The sequence below is a fragment of the Orycteropus afer genome, unplaced genomic scaffold (genome assembly GCF_000298275.1).
Source record: "Orycteropus afer afer isolate SDZICR_OR568_19922 unplaced genomic scaffold, OryAfe1.0 scaffold00113, whole genome shotgun sequence".
Classification (NCBI taxonomy): Eukaryota; Metazoa; Chordata; class Mammalia; order Tubulidentata; family Orycteropodidae; genus Orycteropus; species Orycteropus afer.
In genome coordinates this window covers 2,572,530-2,592,028 of record NW_006921700.1, presented here as the reverse complement: position 1 = coordinate 2,592,028, position 19,499 = coordinate 2,572,530, and the positions used below count along the sequence as shown (strand labels likewise).

Sequence of the window (19,499 nt, the reverse complement as noted above, 5' to 3'; positions counted from 1 at the left end):
TTGTATCCAGATGGCAGCTTGCTAGCTTTTAAGATCCCAGTTGCTACTTGCCAAAGTAAGAAGTGGAACAATGTTTTATATAGTATATTAGGCCAATTGAGCTTGATGTCCCCTGCAACTATGGTCCCAAGTCCACAGTTCAACTACTCAGTCCCTCTGGGTAGCTGGCTGTTACCAAACAGTAACCACAACCTTGCCCCTTGTCAACTCTACTATACACCTGGGAATTCTGATCATTCACATAAACTTATAGGACCTTTGTCTGCCAACCCTATATATGTTCTTGGGTACACTCCCCACTTCATAGACATACCAATACTTCAGCCTGTCTACCCATCTATCCACCTGTATACCCAAGTTTGCCTTCACTGACAGTGCAGTACTGTATGTACAAAAGGGTTCATCTTTGTTGTCTGTACCTCCCATGTACCCCTCTCTGTCTTTCTCATCCTCAATGCTGCCATATTGGTCACTCACATTTGGTACATTGCCCTTCTCTTCACCCAAATCAATACTTATCTCTATCTATCTAACAGTGTTCCCTCCCCTCCCCTCCCACCCCTGGTAACCAACAAAGAAAATTTCCTTCTATAGATAAACCTTTCCTTGAGTTTTATAATAATGGACTAATACAATATTTGTGCTTCTGTGATCGACTTATTTCACTCAGCATAATGTCCTCCAAGTTCATCCACATTAGGTGGTGTTTTGCAGATTCTACATCGTTCTTTAGTGTTGCATACTATTCCATTGTGTGTATGTACCATAGTTTGGTTATCCATTCCTTAGTTGATGGACACCTAGGTTGTTTCCATCTTTTGGCTATTGTAAATAGTGCTGCGATGAACATGGGTGTGCATATATCTGTTCTTGTCATGGCTCTCACTTCTTTAGGGTATATACCTAGTAATGGAATAGCTGGGTGAAATGGTATTTGTAATTCCAACTTTTGAAGGAAATGTCATACTGCTTTCCACAATGTTTGTACCATTTTACAGCCCATAAATGTCTTGATACAGTCTGAGACATGGAATAAAAGATAGATTAACAGGAGGGCAACATAACATTGTTGTTGTTACGTGCCATCAAGTCATCTCCAAACTCATAGCGACCCTATGTATGACACAATGAAACACTGCCTGGTCCTTTGCCAGCCTCGTGATCCCTTCCATACCTGAGTCCACTGCTACAGCCACCGTGTCAATCCATCTTGTTGAGGGCTTTCCCCTCTCTCACTGACCCTCCACTTTACCTAGCATGACATCCTTCTCCAGGAAATGATCCCTTCTGACAACATGACTGAAGTAGGTGAGACAAAGCCTGGCCATTCTCGCTTCTAAGGAGTATTCCAGCTGTACTTCTTCCTGGATAGATTTGTTATTTCTTTTACCAGTCCATGCTACTTTTAGCATTCTTTGCCAGCACCACAACTCAAAAGCATCAACACTTCTTCAGTCTTCCTTATTCACTGTCCAACATAATGCTATCATCCTACATAAAGCTCACAGGAGAGCACAGGATCAGAACCCTCTCCTATCTTTCCTTCTTCCACCTTTGAAACAGTTAATGCAGTAGGACTGTGGGTGGAATACCTGTCACTGTAATTTCAAACAGTGAGGCTGCACACAAGACCAGTCAGTGGCTCAGAGGGAGTAGAGATGTGTCAGGACCTCTTCCTGAAGCATGGTCTGCAGTTAATCATGTTAGATCCATCCACTACTGGTCTTTTCCTGAAGCTCTCCACGAAAAGAGATTTACACCTTCTGCAAGTCACTGGTCCCATATTAACTGTTGGTTCTGTTGGAAAGTTCTCTGCAAAACAGGTGGCTCCTTTTATAGTGACATAAGGAATTCTGATAGCATAGTGTATAAGGCATCCAACTGCTAACCAGAGGGGTGGTGGTTCAAACCCACCAGCCACTCTGTGGAAGCAAGACTGGGCAATCTACTGTAAAGATTTACTGCCTTGGAAACCCATTGAGAGTCACTGTGAGTTGGAACTGACTCAATGGCAGTGGGTTTTTTTTTTTGTTGTTGTTGTTTGTTTGTATAGTGAGACAGGTTCCATATGCCTTGAGCATATTCTCATTGCCATACACTTCCTCCCTTTCTTTTCCCATCTGACACATCCTGATGTTATTGCCTCCCAGGTTGACAAGCCCACCGCTAGCATCAGTTGTAAGTTATATACAAGGATGGGTACATCTTTGGCCTCTTTGCTGCCCTCCAGGTCTCCCCTCCATTGCACAGTACAGGTATTCACAGTATACGTATTTATTTATTTATTTATTTTTGCACACTGACTTTCAAACTTATTTTTGAAATTGCTCCAACAGTTTTCAGGAATCTCAAAATGTTTTTCTGAGGGGACTAAATACATGTGAGGTTTCACAAACACAAAGTAGAAACTTCAGGCCTAGATGTGTTCTACCCAAATAATGACACCCAAAAGGATGCAGCTTCTTCGTCATACCTGGAAGAGTCATAAATATTTTCTTAAATGCTTAAGCACCTGGCACTATGCTGAGGACTTCAGCCATATCATCTCATTCCTTACAGCAGCCTGTGGAGGAAGTATGATCGATCATGCTGCTTAACAGTAAGAACACCAAGGCTCAGAGAGATGCACTGGCCCAAGGTGCACCAGCCAAGGAGTGTGGGAGCAGAGACTGGCATCTAGGCCCAACTGCAAAGCCCAACACCAACCACCACGCTCTTTTGGCTCTAGCCCAGGGTTCAGTTCTGCCATCCAGAACCCTTGCTTATAAGCTGGAGTAAACAGCGATCACTTCTACACCTGCTCTAAGGTCTGGGCCTAGAGCTCCTATACACCGCCAGCAGCCTCACAGGATCCTACACCACCCCCGAACCAGCTACCATGAACTACAAGTCAGATTTGACTCACAGTGACCCCTCCTTGGTTTTCCGAGGCAGTATCACTACAGAAGTAGATTGCCCAATCTTCCTTCTGAGGGGTGGCTGGTGGGTTTGAACCTCCAGCCTTTGGTTAGCAGTCAAGTGCCTTAGGCACTATGCCACCAGAACCTCTGTTGTTGTTGTTGTTGTGTGCCGTCGAGTCAGCCCCGACTCATAGTGACCCCTCCTTGGGTTTCTGAGGCAGTATCACTACGGAAGTAGGATTGCCCAACCTTCCTTCCGAGGAGTGGCTGGTGGGTTTGAACTGCCAGCCTTCTGGTTAGCAGTCAAGTGCTTTAGCCACTATGCTACCAGAGCTCCTAGCCACCATGAAGCTGACTCTGATTCATGAACCTATATGTGTTGGAGAACTGTGCTCCACAGAGTTGTCAATGGCTACTTTTAAAAAAAAATTTATTGTGCTTTGGGTGAAAGTTTACAGAGCAAATTCACTTTCCATACAGCAGTTCACATACACTTTGTCTCATGACATTGACTGCAGTTTCTCACAATGCAACAGTTCCCCTCCCACTTCCTCCCCAAAGTGACCTCTTCCCTGTGTCCTTCTGTCCCATGCGCTCCTGCCCCCTGAGCTGTCTCCCTGTGCATACACAGCCCTTCTATTCTCCCATGATTGATCTCTCCAAGGAGTGGATCTGCCTAATTTAAGTGTTCAGCTCACATGTCTTTTTTTGTTTGTTTGTTTGGCCACAGGAGTGGGTTCAATTCCAGACCTGAAGGGCAGCTAGGGGCTATAGGCTCAGGTGTTCCTTTTTTTTTTTTTAATTATTTTGAGTTTCATTCCACTCTGTTCTCCCACTCTGTCCAGGATCTCCTACGTAAACCCCTCTGTGAGTGGTTGACAGTGGTAGCTGGGCACCATCTAGTTCTTCTGGTCTCATAGTTGTATAGGCTGAGGATTGCATGGTGTATCAGTCACTTGGACTAATTGTTTTCATGTGTCTGTTTTTTTTTTTTTTCACTGTTCTTTGCTCTGGATGAGGAGAAACCCATCTTTTTATCTAGATGGCCGCTTGCAGGCTCTTAAGATCCCAATTGCTACTCGTCAATAGCCACTTTCTAAAACACAGATCACCAGGTCTTTTTTCCAAAGTGCCTCTGGGTGGACTTGAACCTCTGACCTTTCGGTGAGTAGCCAAGCACATTAACCACTTGTGCCACCCAGGGATTCCACCCCACCCCGACTCCTGTGATAAGCCTTTGTTTGGAGGGCAAAGCTTCACTTATAAGAGCAGGAAAATGCTTGGCAAAGACACAGCACTGGGCAGAGGAGTCCTGGTTCTACTCAACCACCAAGCAGCTGGTGTCCTTGAGCAGCTCACATTGCTCTCTGCGTCTCATTCATTCACGTACATTTCCTCTCATGTGCACCCATACCTATATATAAAACTGAATTACAGTCCATGATGCAATACCCTTTTTACCACAAATCGACCTTTTATATTTTCTAGCCTAGGTTATTTCATTAAAAAACATTAGGTTGGTCACAACCCATTACATTGATTTCCTGACCCAATAATGGGTTGCAATGCAGTTATGAAACACACGGGACTAAAAATGCTGGCTTTCAAAATTTTCTTTCTGTTCCTTTTTTCAAGTGGCAGGACCTTTCTGGTAGGTGAAACCTTTCTTGGGAGCTCTGCAGACACAATAGCCAGGAGCAGCGCCACCCTGGTTTGCAGAAGTGGGCCCAGCTGCCATGGACAGGGCAACTCTCTGAGGTTCTATTTAGCTCTTACTGAAGGAAAGCGTGTCTGATCGGAACCTGTGCTTGTAGCGGGCACTACAGGGTGATCTAACTGGTGAGGCTACAGTGGTTTGAACTCAAAACTGAACTACTGCGCCTGGGGCCCAAGCTCCATTCCCAGAGCCAGAAGGCCAATGGTGGATACTGCAGGGCAGGCAGGGAAAGGGGAGGCAGAGCTTTCACTTACAAAGGACAAGCATGGCCCACCTCATGAATGACAGAGCTGTTAGCTGTGTTCAGACCTTAAAGGCAAAAAAAATGAGCTGGGGCCCCAGAACTCTCCTGTCTTTTTTTCTAAGCAGGGAGATGAGGTTGGGGTGGGGGGGTTGGGGGGGAGTTTTCAACCCTGGCTGGGGCTGATCATCCTGAACAATGCTTGAACCTGCTGGACTCTGAAAAGGTGCCTGGATGCTGACAGTTCTTGGACTTTCCAGGTCAAATGCAAATTGCTAATTCCATCAGCAACTTTCTTCCCAGGCCTAATACTGGGGAACTGTTCATGGTTGGGTTGTTCATGGGTAATTAACCACTACATATGAGATGGTTCCTCAAACGTAGAGACACAGTGCCAGGTGGAGAGGTGCCAGGGAGCAGGGAGGCCTGTACGAAAAGTTCCCAAGTTATGAACGAGATCTGTTCCAAAGTGTGCCTTTAAGTCAAAGGTACATTGGAACAGGGACATAGAGTTCTTATGTAGCTTTACTTTAGCACAAGGTAAGGACCTCTGATGGCACTGTGGTTAAAACTGGGCTGCTAACCAAAAGGTTGGCAGTTCGAACCCACCAGCCATTCCATAGGAAAAAGATAAGCAGTCTGCTTCCATAAAGATTTACAGCCTTGGAAATCTTATGGGGGCAGTCCTACTCTGTCCCATAGGGTCAATGTGAGTTGGAATTGACTCAGTGGCAATGGGTTTGGTTTTTTGGTTTGAGTTTAGTGCAGTAAAGGAGCTCTGGTGACATAGAAGTTAAGCACTTATCTGCTAACCAAAAGGTTAGTGGTTCAAACTCACCAGCTGCTCTGCATAAGAAAGATGTGGCAGTCTGTGTCCATAAATATTTATAGCCTTGGAAAGGTTATGGGGCAGTTCTACTCTGTCCTATAAGGTTGCTATGAGTCAGAATAAACTTGATGGCAGTGGGTTTGGTTCAGTTTGGTTTGAGTCCAAGAAAAGGCTTGATGCCTTTTCCATGATTTAAAAGCTGCACGTGCAGCAAGTGAAGGTGATTGTGATGAAGAATTTGTTGTGCGTGGAGGTTGGTTCAATCATTTCAAAGTGAGGGCAAATTTAGATAACATTAAAGGGCAAGTATGATTGCCCCTAAGTCAGATGCTTGTAAACCAAGGACTGCCTGTACCACCTCTCCCTCCTCCCTCAGCTGATTCCCCTTCTCCATACATAAGAGACTTCTTAGGGCAGAGGGTTTCTGTGGGAGCACCACAGGCCCTGGGCCTTACACTGCTCAGCTCCAACCAATGGCAGAAGATGCTTGGTATGCATGACACTGGAATGCTGTATCATTTCTGGAGAGCTAGTGATGATCTACCCTTGTCATGGATTGAATTGCAGTCTCCAAAACAATGTGTCAATTTGGCTAGACCATGATTCCCAGTATTGTGTGGCTGTCCTCCATTTTATGATCTGATGTAATTATCCTCCATTTTGTGAGAAGCATTGTAAATCTTAACTTCTATATGCCAGTGAGTCAAAATTAGAGTGGGTTGTATTGCGAGTCACAGCCTTCTAAGAGGGTGTGACTCAAGTCCCACCCTCACTCAAGTCATCACTCTTACTCAAGTACTCAAGTTACTTATGCCCTTATTGAAGTCACTATCCTTACTCAAGTCATACCTTTTATCTTACAAGTGAAGAAAGGAAAGAGAGGGACCACACTACTACTAAGAAAGAAGAGGTGGGAGCATATTTTAGATCTGGGTCCCTGCACTGAGAACATCCTAGACCCAGGGAAAGAGTGATGCCAAGACACGTGGAGATCTCTAAGTAAACAGGAAGCAGAAGCTGGAGACAAGGATCTTCCTCCAGAGCTGACAGAGAAAGTATCCTCCTAGAACTTTGTTGTTGTTGTTGTTGTTGTTATGTGCCATCGAGTCAGACCTGACTCATAGTGACCTCTCCTTGGGTTTCCAAGGCAGTGTCACTATAGAAGTAGATTGCCCCATCTTCCTTCCGAGGAGTGGCTGGTGGGTTTGAACCGCCAGCCTTTTGGTTAGCAGTCTAGCACTCTGAATTTGGGCTGTAGTTTCCTGAACTGAGAAAATAAAGTTCTGTTCATTGAAGCCATTCACTTGTATTTCTGTTGCAGCAGTACTAGATAACCAGGACAATCCTCCATCCTGATTTGAGGCAAGTGTCCAGAGGGGAACCACAGCTTATCATCATAGTACAAAAATGCTGGAGTGGTTCAACAGCTTATCCACAATGCAAATTATCATGGCAGTATTTTTGTTTTTCGGACTCAAAGAAATTATATTTTCTACCATAAATGTGATGCTATATTAAAGGCAGAGTAAATCAGCATCTACAGACCCATCTGAAATGTGAAAAGCTGCCCGAGAGGCTGTTGCTGCTGACTCTCATACAGCACAGGCTCAACAGGAAGTCTTATTTCTGCTGGCCTCCTGCTTGGAGCCTCAGTGTTTGGGATTTTTTTTTTTTTGGAGGATCTGTTTCTGACTAATAATGACAGTACGTAAGAGGGTTCTCTAAGGAACCACACTCAAGAATGGGCTTCTCTAGAGCATGTGGTGGGACCCTGGTAGCTCCAGGGGCACTGCTGGTGGGCATGTTACCTGGAGGGGTAACCGGCAGCACTGATGCGAATCGTCTCCAACACCCCACAGGCTCTGAGCTGCTGCACTGCTCTCTTGGGATCAAAGCTGCAAAACAAGAGAGGCAATGAGTGGACACATTGGTAAATAAACACCTAGGCCTGCAGCAGACGAGGCACCTGTTAGCAGTGAGTTACACAGATCATCATGCACCTGGAGTTCAAGGTCTGGGGCAAAGCAGAGACTAACAGACACTGATGGGTAGGCATGGGAGCCAGGTCGGCATCTTTAGTCCTGAGCACCTTCTCCTTTTTGCCTGGGATACCCATCAGGCAAGATGACTCATTCCTTCCTCCTCTCTGGAGCCTTCCCTGATTATATCCAACCACAAAGGCATCTGTCTTAGGTCAATTTCCAAGTTATTACACTTGGCACTGGGAGCATTATTTCAGCTCTGGGGCCAAAAGGTTGACCTTTTAGGGCCAGGTAGCCCTGGGTGCAAACCATTACATGGCTGCTCACCAGCTGCACATGTAAGTTGGGCATGAAACTTAACTTCTATGGACCTGAGTAGACTCATCTATAAAGTGGGGATAATAACAATAATACCTACTTTATGGGATTTGTTTGAAGATCAAACAGTGACTCACAAATGCAGAACAGTGCCTGGTACATGACGTGGGCATAAATATCATTAGCCATTATTATGATAGCTGGTCAGTTAAGAATCACAGAGAAAAATAATTTTATCTGCTGAATCATGTCTTCAGCTACTCACATGCCTCACTAACCTTTGCATTGAAAACTCAGTAAAGAAACCTCACTTTCACTCTGAATCGACCACCCTTCATTCATTATAAGGGGACCAGGAGTGGAAAGCTAGCTCCTCTGCCTATTAAATTTTGAAACACAATTAAGTTTGGTGAGGACAATTAACACCTAACACTGGGTTGAAAAACAGTCAAAGAAATATAGGGTCAACCTTCTGAAATCCAGGTTCACATGTCCCTGTCCCGATAAAACGTGCAGGTTCAGCAGAGCCAGGAATGGGCTGGATGCAAGCGAATGGTGAACCCTGTGGTGTGAGGACTGGAGGTCTCCTTGGCAGTCACGTGATACTCAAAAGATTTATGCACACAGGCTGCAGGCTCCCTCCCCAACCCACTGCTCAGGCTCTGCAGAACCCCACCATCCCATCGCAAGACCCCAAGACTTGTGGGATTGCCCACTTCTGAGGCCAGAAGGCTGGCCTGCAGGGATCCTGGCGAGTTCCTCCAACAAGTGGTCCCCAATTATGACGCTCTCAGTGCCGCCTCCTTCCTGGACACTGAGTGTCTCCCATCTTCAAGCTCTCACAGCATTTTACAGGTTTACTATCAATTCTACAACGCCACCATTAGTTATTTGTAACTGACAGCTCCTTAAGGGTCAGGGGCATTTCTCATTCACTGTCATCCCACCTGTCCTAGCCCAGTGCCTAGTGAGTAGTAGACATGACAGATTTTTTTTAATAAAAGTAGCAGCAAAGGAGAAAAGGACTTTAGTACATGAGATGCTATCAAAGTGTTTAGTGTTGCATAGTCGTTCTCAACTGGGGGAGATTTTGCTATCTCTCTGCCTCCAAGAAACATTTGGGAATATCTGAAGATATTTTTAAGTGGCTAAAGTACTTGGCTGTTAATGGCTGTTAACTGAAAGACGGGTGTTTAGACTCCACCAGCTGCTCCACCAAAGAAAGATGTGGCAGTCTACTGTAAAGATTACAGCCTTGGAAACCCTATGGGGCAGTTCTACTCTGTCCTCTAGCCATCACTATGAGTTGGAATTGACTTGACAGCCACAGGTTTGGTAGTTTTGGAAGATGTTTTGAGTTGTCACAACTTGGGGAGTCTACCAGCATCTGGTGAGTAGAGACCAAACATGTTCCTAAACATCCTACAGTGTACAGGACAACCTCACAATAAAGAATTATTCAGACCAAAACGTTAATAGTGCCAAGGTTGAAAAACCCCAGTGTAGAGAATGTTGTCTTTGTTAGGTGTCATCGAATTGGTTACAACTCATATTGACCCCATGCACAACTGAACAAAACGCTACAGGGTCCTGCACCATCCTCACAATCATTGATGTGTTTGAGCCCATTGTTGCAGCTATTATGCCAATCCATCTCATTGAGAATCTTCCTCCTTTTTGGTGTAGGGGATAGGAGGAGGAATATAGCAATTTCTCTCCAGAGTAATTTTTTAACAATAATTTACTACTTTTTTTTTTTTAAATTGTGATTTGGATGAAAGTTTACAGAGCATATTCCTTTTCCATTCAACAGTTGATACACATTTTGTTTCATGACAATGATTACAATCCCCATAATGCAACAGCTCTTTTCCCACTTCCTCCCTGTGGCTGCTCTTTCCCTATGTCCTTCTTTCCTATGTATTCCTGCCTACTGAGCTTTCTTCCTGTGCAAATCCTGCCCTTCTGATCTCCTATGGTTGGTTTTTTTTTAAGGAGAGCACCTCCTTGGTGTAACTGTTTACCTTGTAGCCCTGTCCATTAATTGGCTTAATATTCCATTTTAATCATATGCATGTTTATACTCCTCACAACTTACTCCCATTTATTATCTCCTTGGCTTCTTTCATTGAGATAATTATTTTTAACCATAATGAACAGATGAAGCAATGAGACCCAAAGAGCAAAAACTGAGCTTGTGATTAGCCAACCATCTGGCAGTACAGCCCAGACTACACCCAGGTTTTTTTACTTGGTTTAGTATTTTTCCCATTTTTCCCTATTTATGGGGAGGAAGAAAAGGAATAACTTCAGTCCAGAAGGAAAAGGAAGGTCCCAGAAAAATAAGATGTGAGGATTAGAAAGGTTCTTTCAAAGTCCAGTTTCTTCTCTCTTTTGGAGTGGAGGCCCAGTGGAGTGTCTGACACATGGCAGGTAGCAGGTTCTGATGAACGAACTGCTCAAGGTCAGGGCTGGTTGGAGGCAGAATGGCACAGAGCCCTGTCTCTTCTCTCGCAGCCCAGCTCCCTGACACTGCCCTTCACACATAATCTAAGTTTTTCACACATGCTGCTCTGCTAACTGCCTCTTTTCTTCTAGAGTCAGCCTGTAAACAGCTGCCACACCAGGGGAATTCCTAAGCATGTCTTGGAAATTTGAAGGGAGGGAAAAGAGTGAACAATCAGCCCGGTTCAAAGAAGGCTGATTCAATACTGTCTTCCTAACCTTTTCCAGCACAGGCCCATTTGAATTGAAGTCAAGCTGTATTAAATGATGGGGCTGCAGAAAGCAGCTCAGATATTCACTCTGAAAGTCAGAGTTGCCTCCCCCCGCAAAAAAATTATTGTGTAGAAAGAAATTATGCTAGGTCCAAAAAGGAAATCAGAAAGACAGAAAGTGCTTTGAAAATTAAAAAATACACCTCCTAGACATTTTACTGCACTTCAGGTTGCTGATAAAAGCCTAACTCCCCACCAATGCACCAAGCCTATTTCCACCTGCTAGGCCATTTACTGGGAAGCTCTGGTAGCATAGTGCCTCAGGCACTTGACTGCTAACCAGAAGGCTGGCGGTTCAAACCCATCAGACATTCCTCAGAAGGAAGATGAGGCAATCTACTTCCGTAGTAATACTGCCTTGGAAACCCAAGGAGGGGTCGCTATGAGTCGGGTCCGACTCCACAGCACATAACAACAACAACAGGCCATTCACCAGGAGATTTGGTGGTATATTGGTTAAGGCATCTGGCTGCTAACTGAAAGATCATTGGTTCAAACCCACCAGCCACTCCATGGAAGAAAGACGAGGCAGTCTGCTTCTGTAGATTTAGAGCCTTGGAAACTCAATGGAGGTTGCTATGAGTCAGAATCGATTTGATGGCAGTAAGTTTGGTTTGAGGCCATTCACATTCACTCATTCACTGGTCCAGTCTGTATGACTGTTCACCCACCCAGTTGCTCCACCCATTGGACTGCCAATGCACCCATCTATCCATCCATCCACTCATCTACCCATCTGTCCACTCATCCATTCAATAACCATATACTGTTATCTAGCACATCCCACGCATCACACCTGGTACCCGAGCTAGGGACTGAGAATACAAGGACAAAAAAAAGGTGTTTAGTGTCCAGGAGGAGAGTCAGACAAGAAACCAAGCATAGGGCAGTGGGGCAATGCTAAGACAGAGGTATGCATGAAGTGAACGAGCCCAGAGGGGCATTGAGATAGTGTGATGGTGAAGAGTGCTCTGGTGGTTGCATGACTAAGGCCCAGAGCAATGAAAGAAGAGCCTGAAGAGGTATATGGAAGACCACCTTCAAGGCTTAGGCCAGTACTCCAGGCAAGAAATGAAGAGGATGTGAAATAAGGGGGCAGGGAAAGGAACAGAGGAGGGAGACCAACGTGGGAAAATATCACATAGACTGCATGGGACTTTGACAATGACTGGGCATTGCCCTAAGACTTGACACGTATCTGAGGTCTAGTCTCCTCAATGTAAGAAATCTTCTCTGACCAGTCCACTAATCCTTTCCTTCCTGGATTGACATTTAATGACACACTTTCATGTGGTTCTCTATTTGTTCCAAGTGTGCACATTCCTCAACACTACCATGAGAGCGCCTTTAGATTGGGGAGCTGCATCTTCTCTTTCTCCTGAATTCCCTGGACAGCAGACAGGTGGAACATGGTAAGTGTCTGCTGACCTGTATTCAGCACAGAAACCAGTTGGGCTTGTGGGCCAACTAGTCATCAGGCTGAAGGCGGCAGACTCCTGCAAGACTGTGTCTGCCCCTGTACCACCTGAGCCTTCCAGGAAGCCTTTGGAGGCTCGACCTCAGTGGCCTGATTCCAGCTGAGAGAAGCTGGGCTCATGCCTAAGTGGGCACTTACTGGAAGGGGAGCTTCTCGTCATTTGGCTTGATGCAGCGGACATAGTGTGGTGTCGTGGCATTCAGGGTCTCCATGAGCAGATTCAGGGAGGTACGGAACTGGGGAGACAAAAGCCAATGCTTGGTTATTTATTTTTAGCATTTGTGGATGCATAGTAAATATAAAGAAAATCCCCCATGCTGGTGGTGGTAGAGTTGTTACTATTATTTTTATTAACAATCCAGAAGCACAGGGGAAGAAATTCAGAGACCTCGGCCAGATTTCAGCTCTGACACTACCCCCTTGCTGCATAACCTAAACCAAGTACCCCTATAGCCTGACTTTAGAACTCCTCAAATCAAATGAGAAGAGTGTACCCCTGACATGACTGTCTTGGTTCTCTCATGCTGTGGTGCAGACATACCACAAGTGGATGGCTCCAACAAACAAGAATTTATTCTCTTACAGTTTAGGAGGCTAGAAGTCCAAATTCAGGGTGCCAGCTCTAGCGGCTGAGTGAAGGCCTCTCAACCTGGGGCTACAGCTCTGCTTCTTATTCCCACTAGAGCTGGAGGGATCTCCTAACTCATGCAGTTGCTGATTGCTGAGGAACCCAAGGTCATCAAGTAAAATGGCACAATCCCAAGGTCAGCAAGTATCACCGCAGGCCAATGGTTCGAGTCCAGGAACAACCCCAACATGGGCAGGCTGGTGATGGAGACTCTGCCAAATGCAGGACCCAAATGTTCCACAAAGCTAGAGACCTTTCTCAAAGCTTCTGCTTGTATACTAGAAGCAGATCACACCTCAGACTCAACTACTATTCACAGAAGATTCCACCATGGAGGTGATTACAATCTCATCATGGGGAATAACTGTATCCAGCTGTCTAGCCACTCAAAACCACAGCCCAGCCAAGTTGACACATAATCTTAACTACATAATGCCTAACTCATAATGCTATGGATGAGATGAGAAGACAGACAGACAAACACTGTGAGATATGAGAGGTATGATCCCTGTGAACTAGAGGCCTCTTATTGGTGGTCCTGAGGCTCTGGAACCTGGACATGTGGTACTCACCCTGAGGCTTGGCAGATATTCTCTTCTCTTTGGAGAAACAGTGGACATAAAGTCCACAATGACCCCAGAGAAGGAAACATTTTCATTTTTCCAATTCTTAGGTTTGTAATCCTCCTTTCCACCTGAAAGACTTCTAGACCGTCCTGCCTCCCCCAGAAGGTTATCTTTAGTCCTTCAATATGATCCCTACTGCAGATAGTAAATTTATTGTTTCAGTTCATCATTCTCTTTCCTCTCTCTCCTCTCAGTTTCTGCTGAAGACATTTCCTTCTTTAAAGGGCACAAAGATTTTTCTGGCTGCCTGGACCCACCATCAGCCTCCTTCTGAGACTCTAGTCATCCATCACTCTGCAGAGGCCAGTCACCAACATGGGCCAAGGCCCACAACTTTTCAGCACAAAGGCCTGGGACTGACCTGATGGCCCACAGTTTTCTTGTGCTCCTTGTTGGAGGCTTTCATAGGGGGTCTGGCGGAGCGAACGTTGATCTTTGAAGATGAGCCCTTCCCAGATGTGGTGGTGGCAGGAATGGGATCCTTGTCATCATGAAACAGGTCGCTCACTAGTGGGAACTAGAAACAAATAGAAAGAAAAATGAAAACAAGGTCTCTTACACTTAAGGTGCTGAAACTCTTGCAAAATTGCTTTCCAAGATGAACCTGAGAGCACTGAAAACATAAAAACCAGGACACAAATGATCACAGCAGTATTATTTATACTTGGCAAAAGTGGACAAAACCCCAATATCCATCAAATGATGAATGGGTAGACAAAATACGGTACACATCCGTAGACTAGAATATTATTCATCAATATAAAGGAATGAGTTATCGATACATGCTATGACATGAACGAACCTTGGAAATACCATGCTAAGTGAAAGAAGTCAGACACAAAAGAGCACAAAAGCCACACAAGTGTATGGCTTCATTTATATGAAATATCCAGAACAGCAAATCCACAGAAATAGAAAGGTTAGTGGTTTCCTGGTCCTGGACGAGGGGAAAAAGGGAGAGGCACCCAACGGGTTTCTTTTTGGAGTAATGGAAGTATTCTGGAATGAAATTGTGGTGATAGTTACACTCTTTGCAAATATGTTAAAAGGCACTGCATTGTACACATTAAGAGGGTAGATTGCAGTATGTGAATTGCATCTCACTTGAAAAAGAGAAGAAAAATAGCATCCCTACACAACCTTACTTAATCCTTACCTACAAAGACAGGCAAAAATTTATCTCCTTGTGGTTTGGCAGAAGCTAGCTATGCTTAAATTATATATTCCCACACTTATTAGTGGATCTCACAACATTAACTTTCTTGAGTCTTGGTTTCTTCATTGGTGAAATGGTGATAAGAATATACTTGCTATATGAGGCTTTTATGAGAAATAAGACAGCCTCTCTGGGTTAGTGTCTTTGTCTGCAGCAAGATGATTTGATGTGTAGTCCTCATATGAGGTGCTGGTGATACAAAGTGTTCCAGCCATCTAAACACTCATCAGACGGGGTGGTCAGCACTGCCATCCCTCCTGAGGAAAGTCAGTTCTGGGGCAAGAATAAATTATCATGAGTGCTCTACCACATGCTCAGAGGGTGGGGTGGGGTGGAGTGGGGTAGGGTGGAGGGAACGAAAAGGACTACGCAGGCTCCATTCACTAACCCTGAGCCACTTCCAATCTCAACAGAGGAAAAAGGTGCAAACGCTAGTAGACATGCTTAGACTCTGGGCTCTGCTCCTCCTATGGTACCCTGCACCCTTCTTCATACCCCATTAGTGGTCCCTCATCTCCCACCACCATATCTGAACACCCTGCTGCAGTTCCCAGGCCTTCAGTCTCCTCCCACTCACCCTTCTCAGATAATACCTTTAAAAGTTATCAAGCTGGTCACCCTGCTATTCCATACACCACCACACTCACTATTCCTGCCTCTGTATCTTTGTTCACTGTTCTATTCTTGCCTGAAACACACCTTGACCCATTTCTCTCTGCTATCCTGAGTCAGCCTATCTCATGAGGTCCAGCCTTGTATCCTCTATGACCCTTTCCCACAGCACTGCACCCACTTGACCCTCTCTCATCCACAGGTTCAGTCTGTGGTACCCCTGGTACCCCTGAGGTCCATGCCAAGCCCTGAGCCCTATGCTTACTGAGCCTATAGCCTCCTAGCCTTCCCTAAGGAGGATGAGGGCTGAGGTGTGGATTAAAGAAAATAATCCATGTAAGCACAGAGTGCCGAGAATATAAGCATTCAAACATGATCTAGTTTCATTGCTTTTATTAGGGATTATATACATGAAAAGTCTGTTTCAATTGTGAAAGCACAGATGCTTGTGGAAGTTGTATCATTGAGCTGAAAAGAAAGCCTTGAACTATTGAATCTTAGAGCTTGAAAACCCATAAAGATCAACCCTCATCTTCACGGGGCAGGTGAAGAAACAAAAGCTCAGGGAGAAGGGGCCTACCAGAATCCTGCTTCAATCTCGAAATCCCCAGCACCAAGCTCACTGGCCAGCATTGGCTTCCCTGGGGCTGTTGGTTAATGGCTGAGCCAGGGCTGAGACCTTGCCTGTGTACCCCCCGGCCCCCCACCCCAGGTTAGAGCTTATGTCAATACACAAATCTATCCTTGTCACTTACAGGAGCTATATCAAGGAAGTGGTAATACAAACAGGTGTCAGGCACAGGCTTTATCTTTGAGATATTTACAACCACGATTAAATACATAAAAGAGCGGGCACTCCATGAAACATTCCCCCAACTTATAACATGCTCTGCTATGGAGCAGAGCTCTGGCTATGGTGAACTAGGCACTGAAGACGCAACATCCTCTTCAAGGACAGCTACAAGTTCTATATGAAGGTCATGGGCTGCCTATGCCGATACCATTCTCCATATGACTTCCCAGACCTTTAACATTGCAGTCCCAGTTAAGCCAGTATTTCCTGAACACCTAGAAGGGCATTCATAAGTAGGGTACTGTCTAGGGTAGGTTCCCTAGAGGAACAAACCAGTGAAGCAGATAGACAGATAGATAAGACACATTAGACAGACAGATGGATAGGCAGATTTCAAGGAAATGCCATTGTGGAGGCCGGCAAGTTTCAAAATCTTCAAGTCACATGGCAGGCTGCTGGCACTTATCTCAAGAATCAGAGGTCAGAGGATGGTGAGTCGGATGCAGGATCCAGAGGGGCTGAGCTTTGCCAGAACATCTTTATATATTGGCTGGAGCCCACACCCCTAAGGAAACTCCCTGTTCAGTTGATTAGTTGCTCACATCAAACCAGTCACGGAGGATGATTACATAATATCTGCCAAACCATTGAGAATCATGGCCTATAGCCAAGTTGACACAAAACCTGAACCATCACAGGTATCATGCTAATAGCTTGGGAAGTAAAATAATTATACGTAGGATATGTCCAAAATTCACAAAGTAATTTCATGGCACACTGCATCAGTACTTCACCACACCTGGATGTATCCAAGAGGTTCTGGGGGTGTGTCACTATGGACTCTGCATGCTATAAATCTGTTGAAAGCTCTGGCTCATTGCCTCTTATGATACCAGGTAACTAATGGAACATAGTCAAGATGTAACTGCAAGCATAAGATGCCTAGACATTAATTCATTACAGTGTTAGGACAAAGTAGAAAGAGAGTGTTCATAGCACAGCAAGCAACTATTCTCAGAACTTGAATGTTAGCGATTCAGGTGCTGTAGCTCACTCAAAGGCATCTTGTTCAACATCATTAGGTAATCATGCTTGAGTTTCAGGGTGATGTGACTGGAAGTCTAAAACACATGGGGGTCATCTTCTTGGGGCTTCTTGGTTGAAACATGACCTCACTCAGGACAGGCATAGGACTACTGGCAACAACTTGAGGTATTCCTTGTGAAAATCTAAGGAGACACAGAAGTTCCACTTACCAGGGATCCCTCAACCTGATGTCTCTGGCCTGTTCTCACCACTGGCTACTTTGGTGGCTAGTAAAAGCTGGTGACAAAAAGCTAGAGCTCTGTCCCAAAGCTTATATATACTGAAAGCAGACCATACCCCTAAGGTTACTCCACTTCAACTACTTAGTCACTCACAGAAGATTCCACCATGAAGGTGATCACAATCTCATAACGGGGAATAACTCTGTTCAGTTACCCAGTCACTCAAAACCATGGCCCAGCCAAGTTGACATGCAATCTTAACTACCACAGGTATTAAGCAATTCACCTAACATCACAGAGCTAATAAGTGGCAAAGCCAGCATATGAATTCAGACAGCCTGGTTTCAGAGCCCAAGTGACCAGAGGGAGAAGTGATGATTGGAACCACTAATGACTAGAGATCTTTTATTATTTTTTTTTAAGATCACTCTGACTAGAGCACAGTAAAGGAGCTCAAGTCCACTGCTTGCAAAATATAGTGACAGTTATGAGAGATTGCTGTTAGGTGACATTCAAATCATTTTCGACTCATGGCAACCCCACACGACAGAGTAGAACTGTCCTATAGAGTTTCTTAGACTTTAATCTTTGTGGGAGTACACCACCAACTCTTCCTCCCACAGAGCTGCTGGGCAGGTTCAAACCACCACATTCATATTATCAGTTGAGCACTTACCCATGTGCACCACCTAGTAGATATCTGGAAGTAATATGGTACGGGAGAGAGAGGTCTGTAAGTCATTAGCCATGTGACTCTAGCCATCTTAACCTTACTAGATTTTAATTTGCTCATCTGTAAAAATGGGGAAACTGAACCAGATGCTCTTTTATATCATTCCCTGACCTGGATTCCTTGATTCTCTCCTTTCTTTAATCTCTCCCTGTTCACTGGCTCCTCTCCTAAACACTTATGTTCACACTTCTTCTATGCTTAAAAACCTCCCTGTTCAGGCTTGTTTCTCTTCTCTCTCACATTACCATTTTGAGCAAGGAGTGTCAGTGGCGATACTACCTTCCATATCATCCTACTCAGACCTTTGCTGTTTCTCTTCCTCATGCTGTTGGAATTGATTTTGAGAGCAATGTTTGGAGACCTGAACTGCAGATCCAGTAGTTAGAAGTGGTAAGAACTCATTTTTCACCCTACTCAACAATCTTTGAAGATCTCCATGCCATTGAACCACTTCTCCTGTTGGAGGATCTCTTTCTGGAGACGTAGCAGCCCTGCTTTCCCCCGATTCCCTCACCACCTTTTTGACTGTTCCTTTCCAGTGCCTTTTTCTGGCCCATCATCCTGCCCTTCTCCTTCACACTGCTGCATCCTCAGCACTTACTTTTCCTTTCTAATACCAACTCCTCGGGTAGTTTCATGCATGTCTGTGGCTTCAACTATCACCTTTGAGCCTGTGTCTCCAGGCTTGCTCTTCTTCCACTATCATGAGCCATACATATTTCCAACTGTTTCTCCCTCGAGGCATTTCACTGGAAACTCCAAATGCAGGGCCCCAAATCACTCTCACCTGCTCTCTTCCTAAATCCAGGTTAGAGATCGCCATCATCCTACTTCCTACCCCATCCATTACCAAGTATTATGCATGGTTAAGTTTCAGCAGTCATTTTTCATCAGTCAGAATGCTGCTGCTCTAGTTCAGGTCTAGCACAAAGCTTTCTCCTGGATCACTTCAGTCACCTAAAACTCGAGCCCCTACCACCCCCCAGGCACATCTTCATGCAACTATGCTCTAGAAAGCAGCTAGAATTTTCTCTAAACACAAATCTAATCTAGTAACCCTTTGCTTAATGTCCAGTTGGTCCCCACTGTCTACAGCAGAAAGCTGCCATCACATGAGAACATGGGGTAGGTGCAGGAAGAGAAGGGTCTAGGGCAGGAGGAAGGATAGAGAATAGTCTAGGCACAGGGGTTTCTGTGGTGCCAGAGATCTGAGAAAGGATAGAGCAGCCCAGTCTGACACCAAGAAATTTCCAGAGGGAAGTAACAGGAAGCTAAAGACACTCACTCACATTTTAAAGATGTCATTGCAACTCAGTCCATCATATCAAAAGAAAATACTAGCTGATTAAATTATTCTAATTCACATACTATCTGAAATAGAT

At 44.9% G+C, this 19,499-nt stretch overlaps 1 protein-coding gene across 1 annotated transcript in view; it reads right to left on the bottom strand.

The window, feature by feature from the left end:
* The window catches only part of MYO5B (myosin VB), a 351,393-nt gene that overhangs the window by 160,718 nt on the left and 171,176 nt on the right, over window positions 1–19,499 (bottom strand). Inside the window, exons 16-18 of the mRNA XM_007943854.2 lie at window positions 13,857–14,012; window positions 12,380–12,477; window positions 7,496–7,582 (exon numbers count right to left, since the gene is read on the bottom strand). Of these exons, the coding sequence (XP_007942045.2) occupies window positions 7,496–7,582; window positions 12,380–12,477; window positions 13,857–14,012 (341 nt within the window). The remainder of the gene's footprint in view (window positions 1–7,495; window positions 7,583–12,379; window positions 12,478–13,856; window positions 14,013–19,499) is intronic.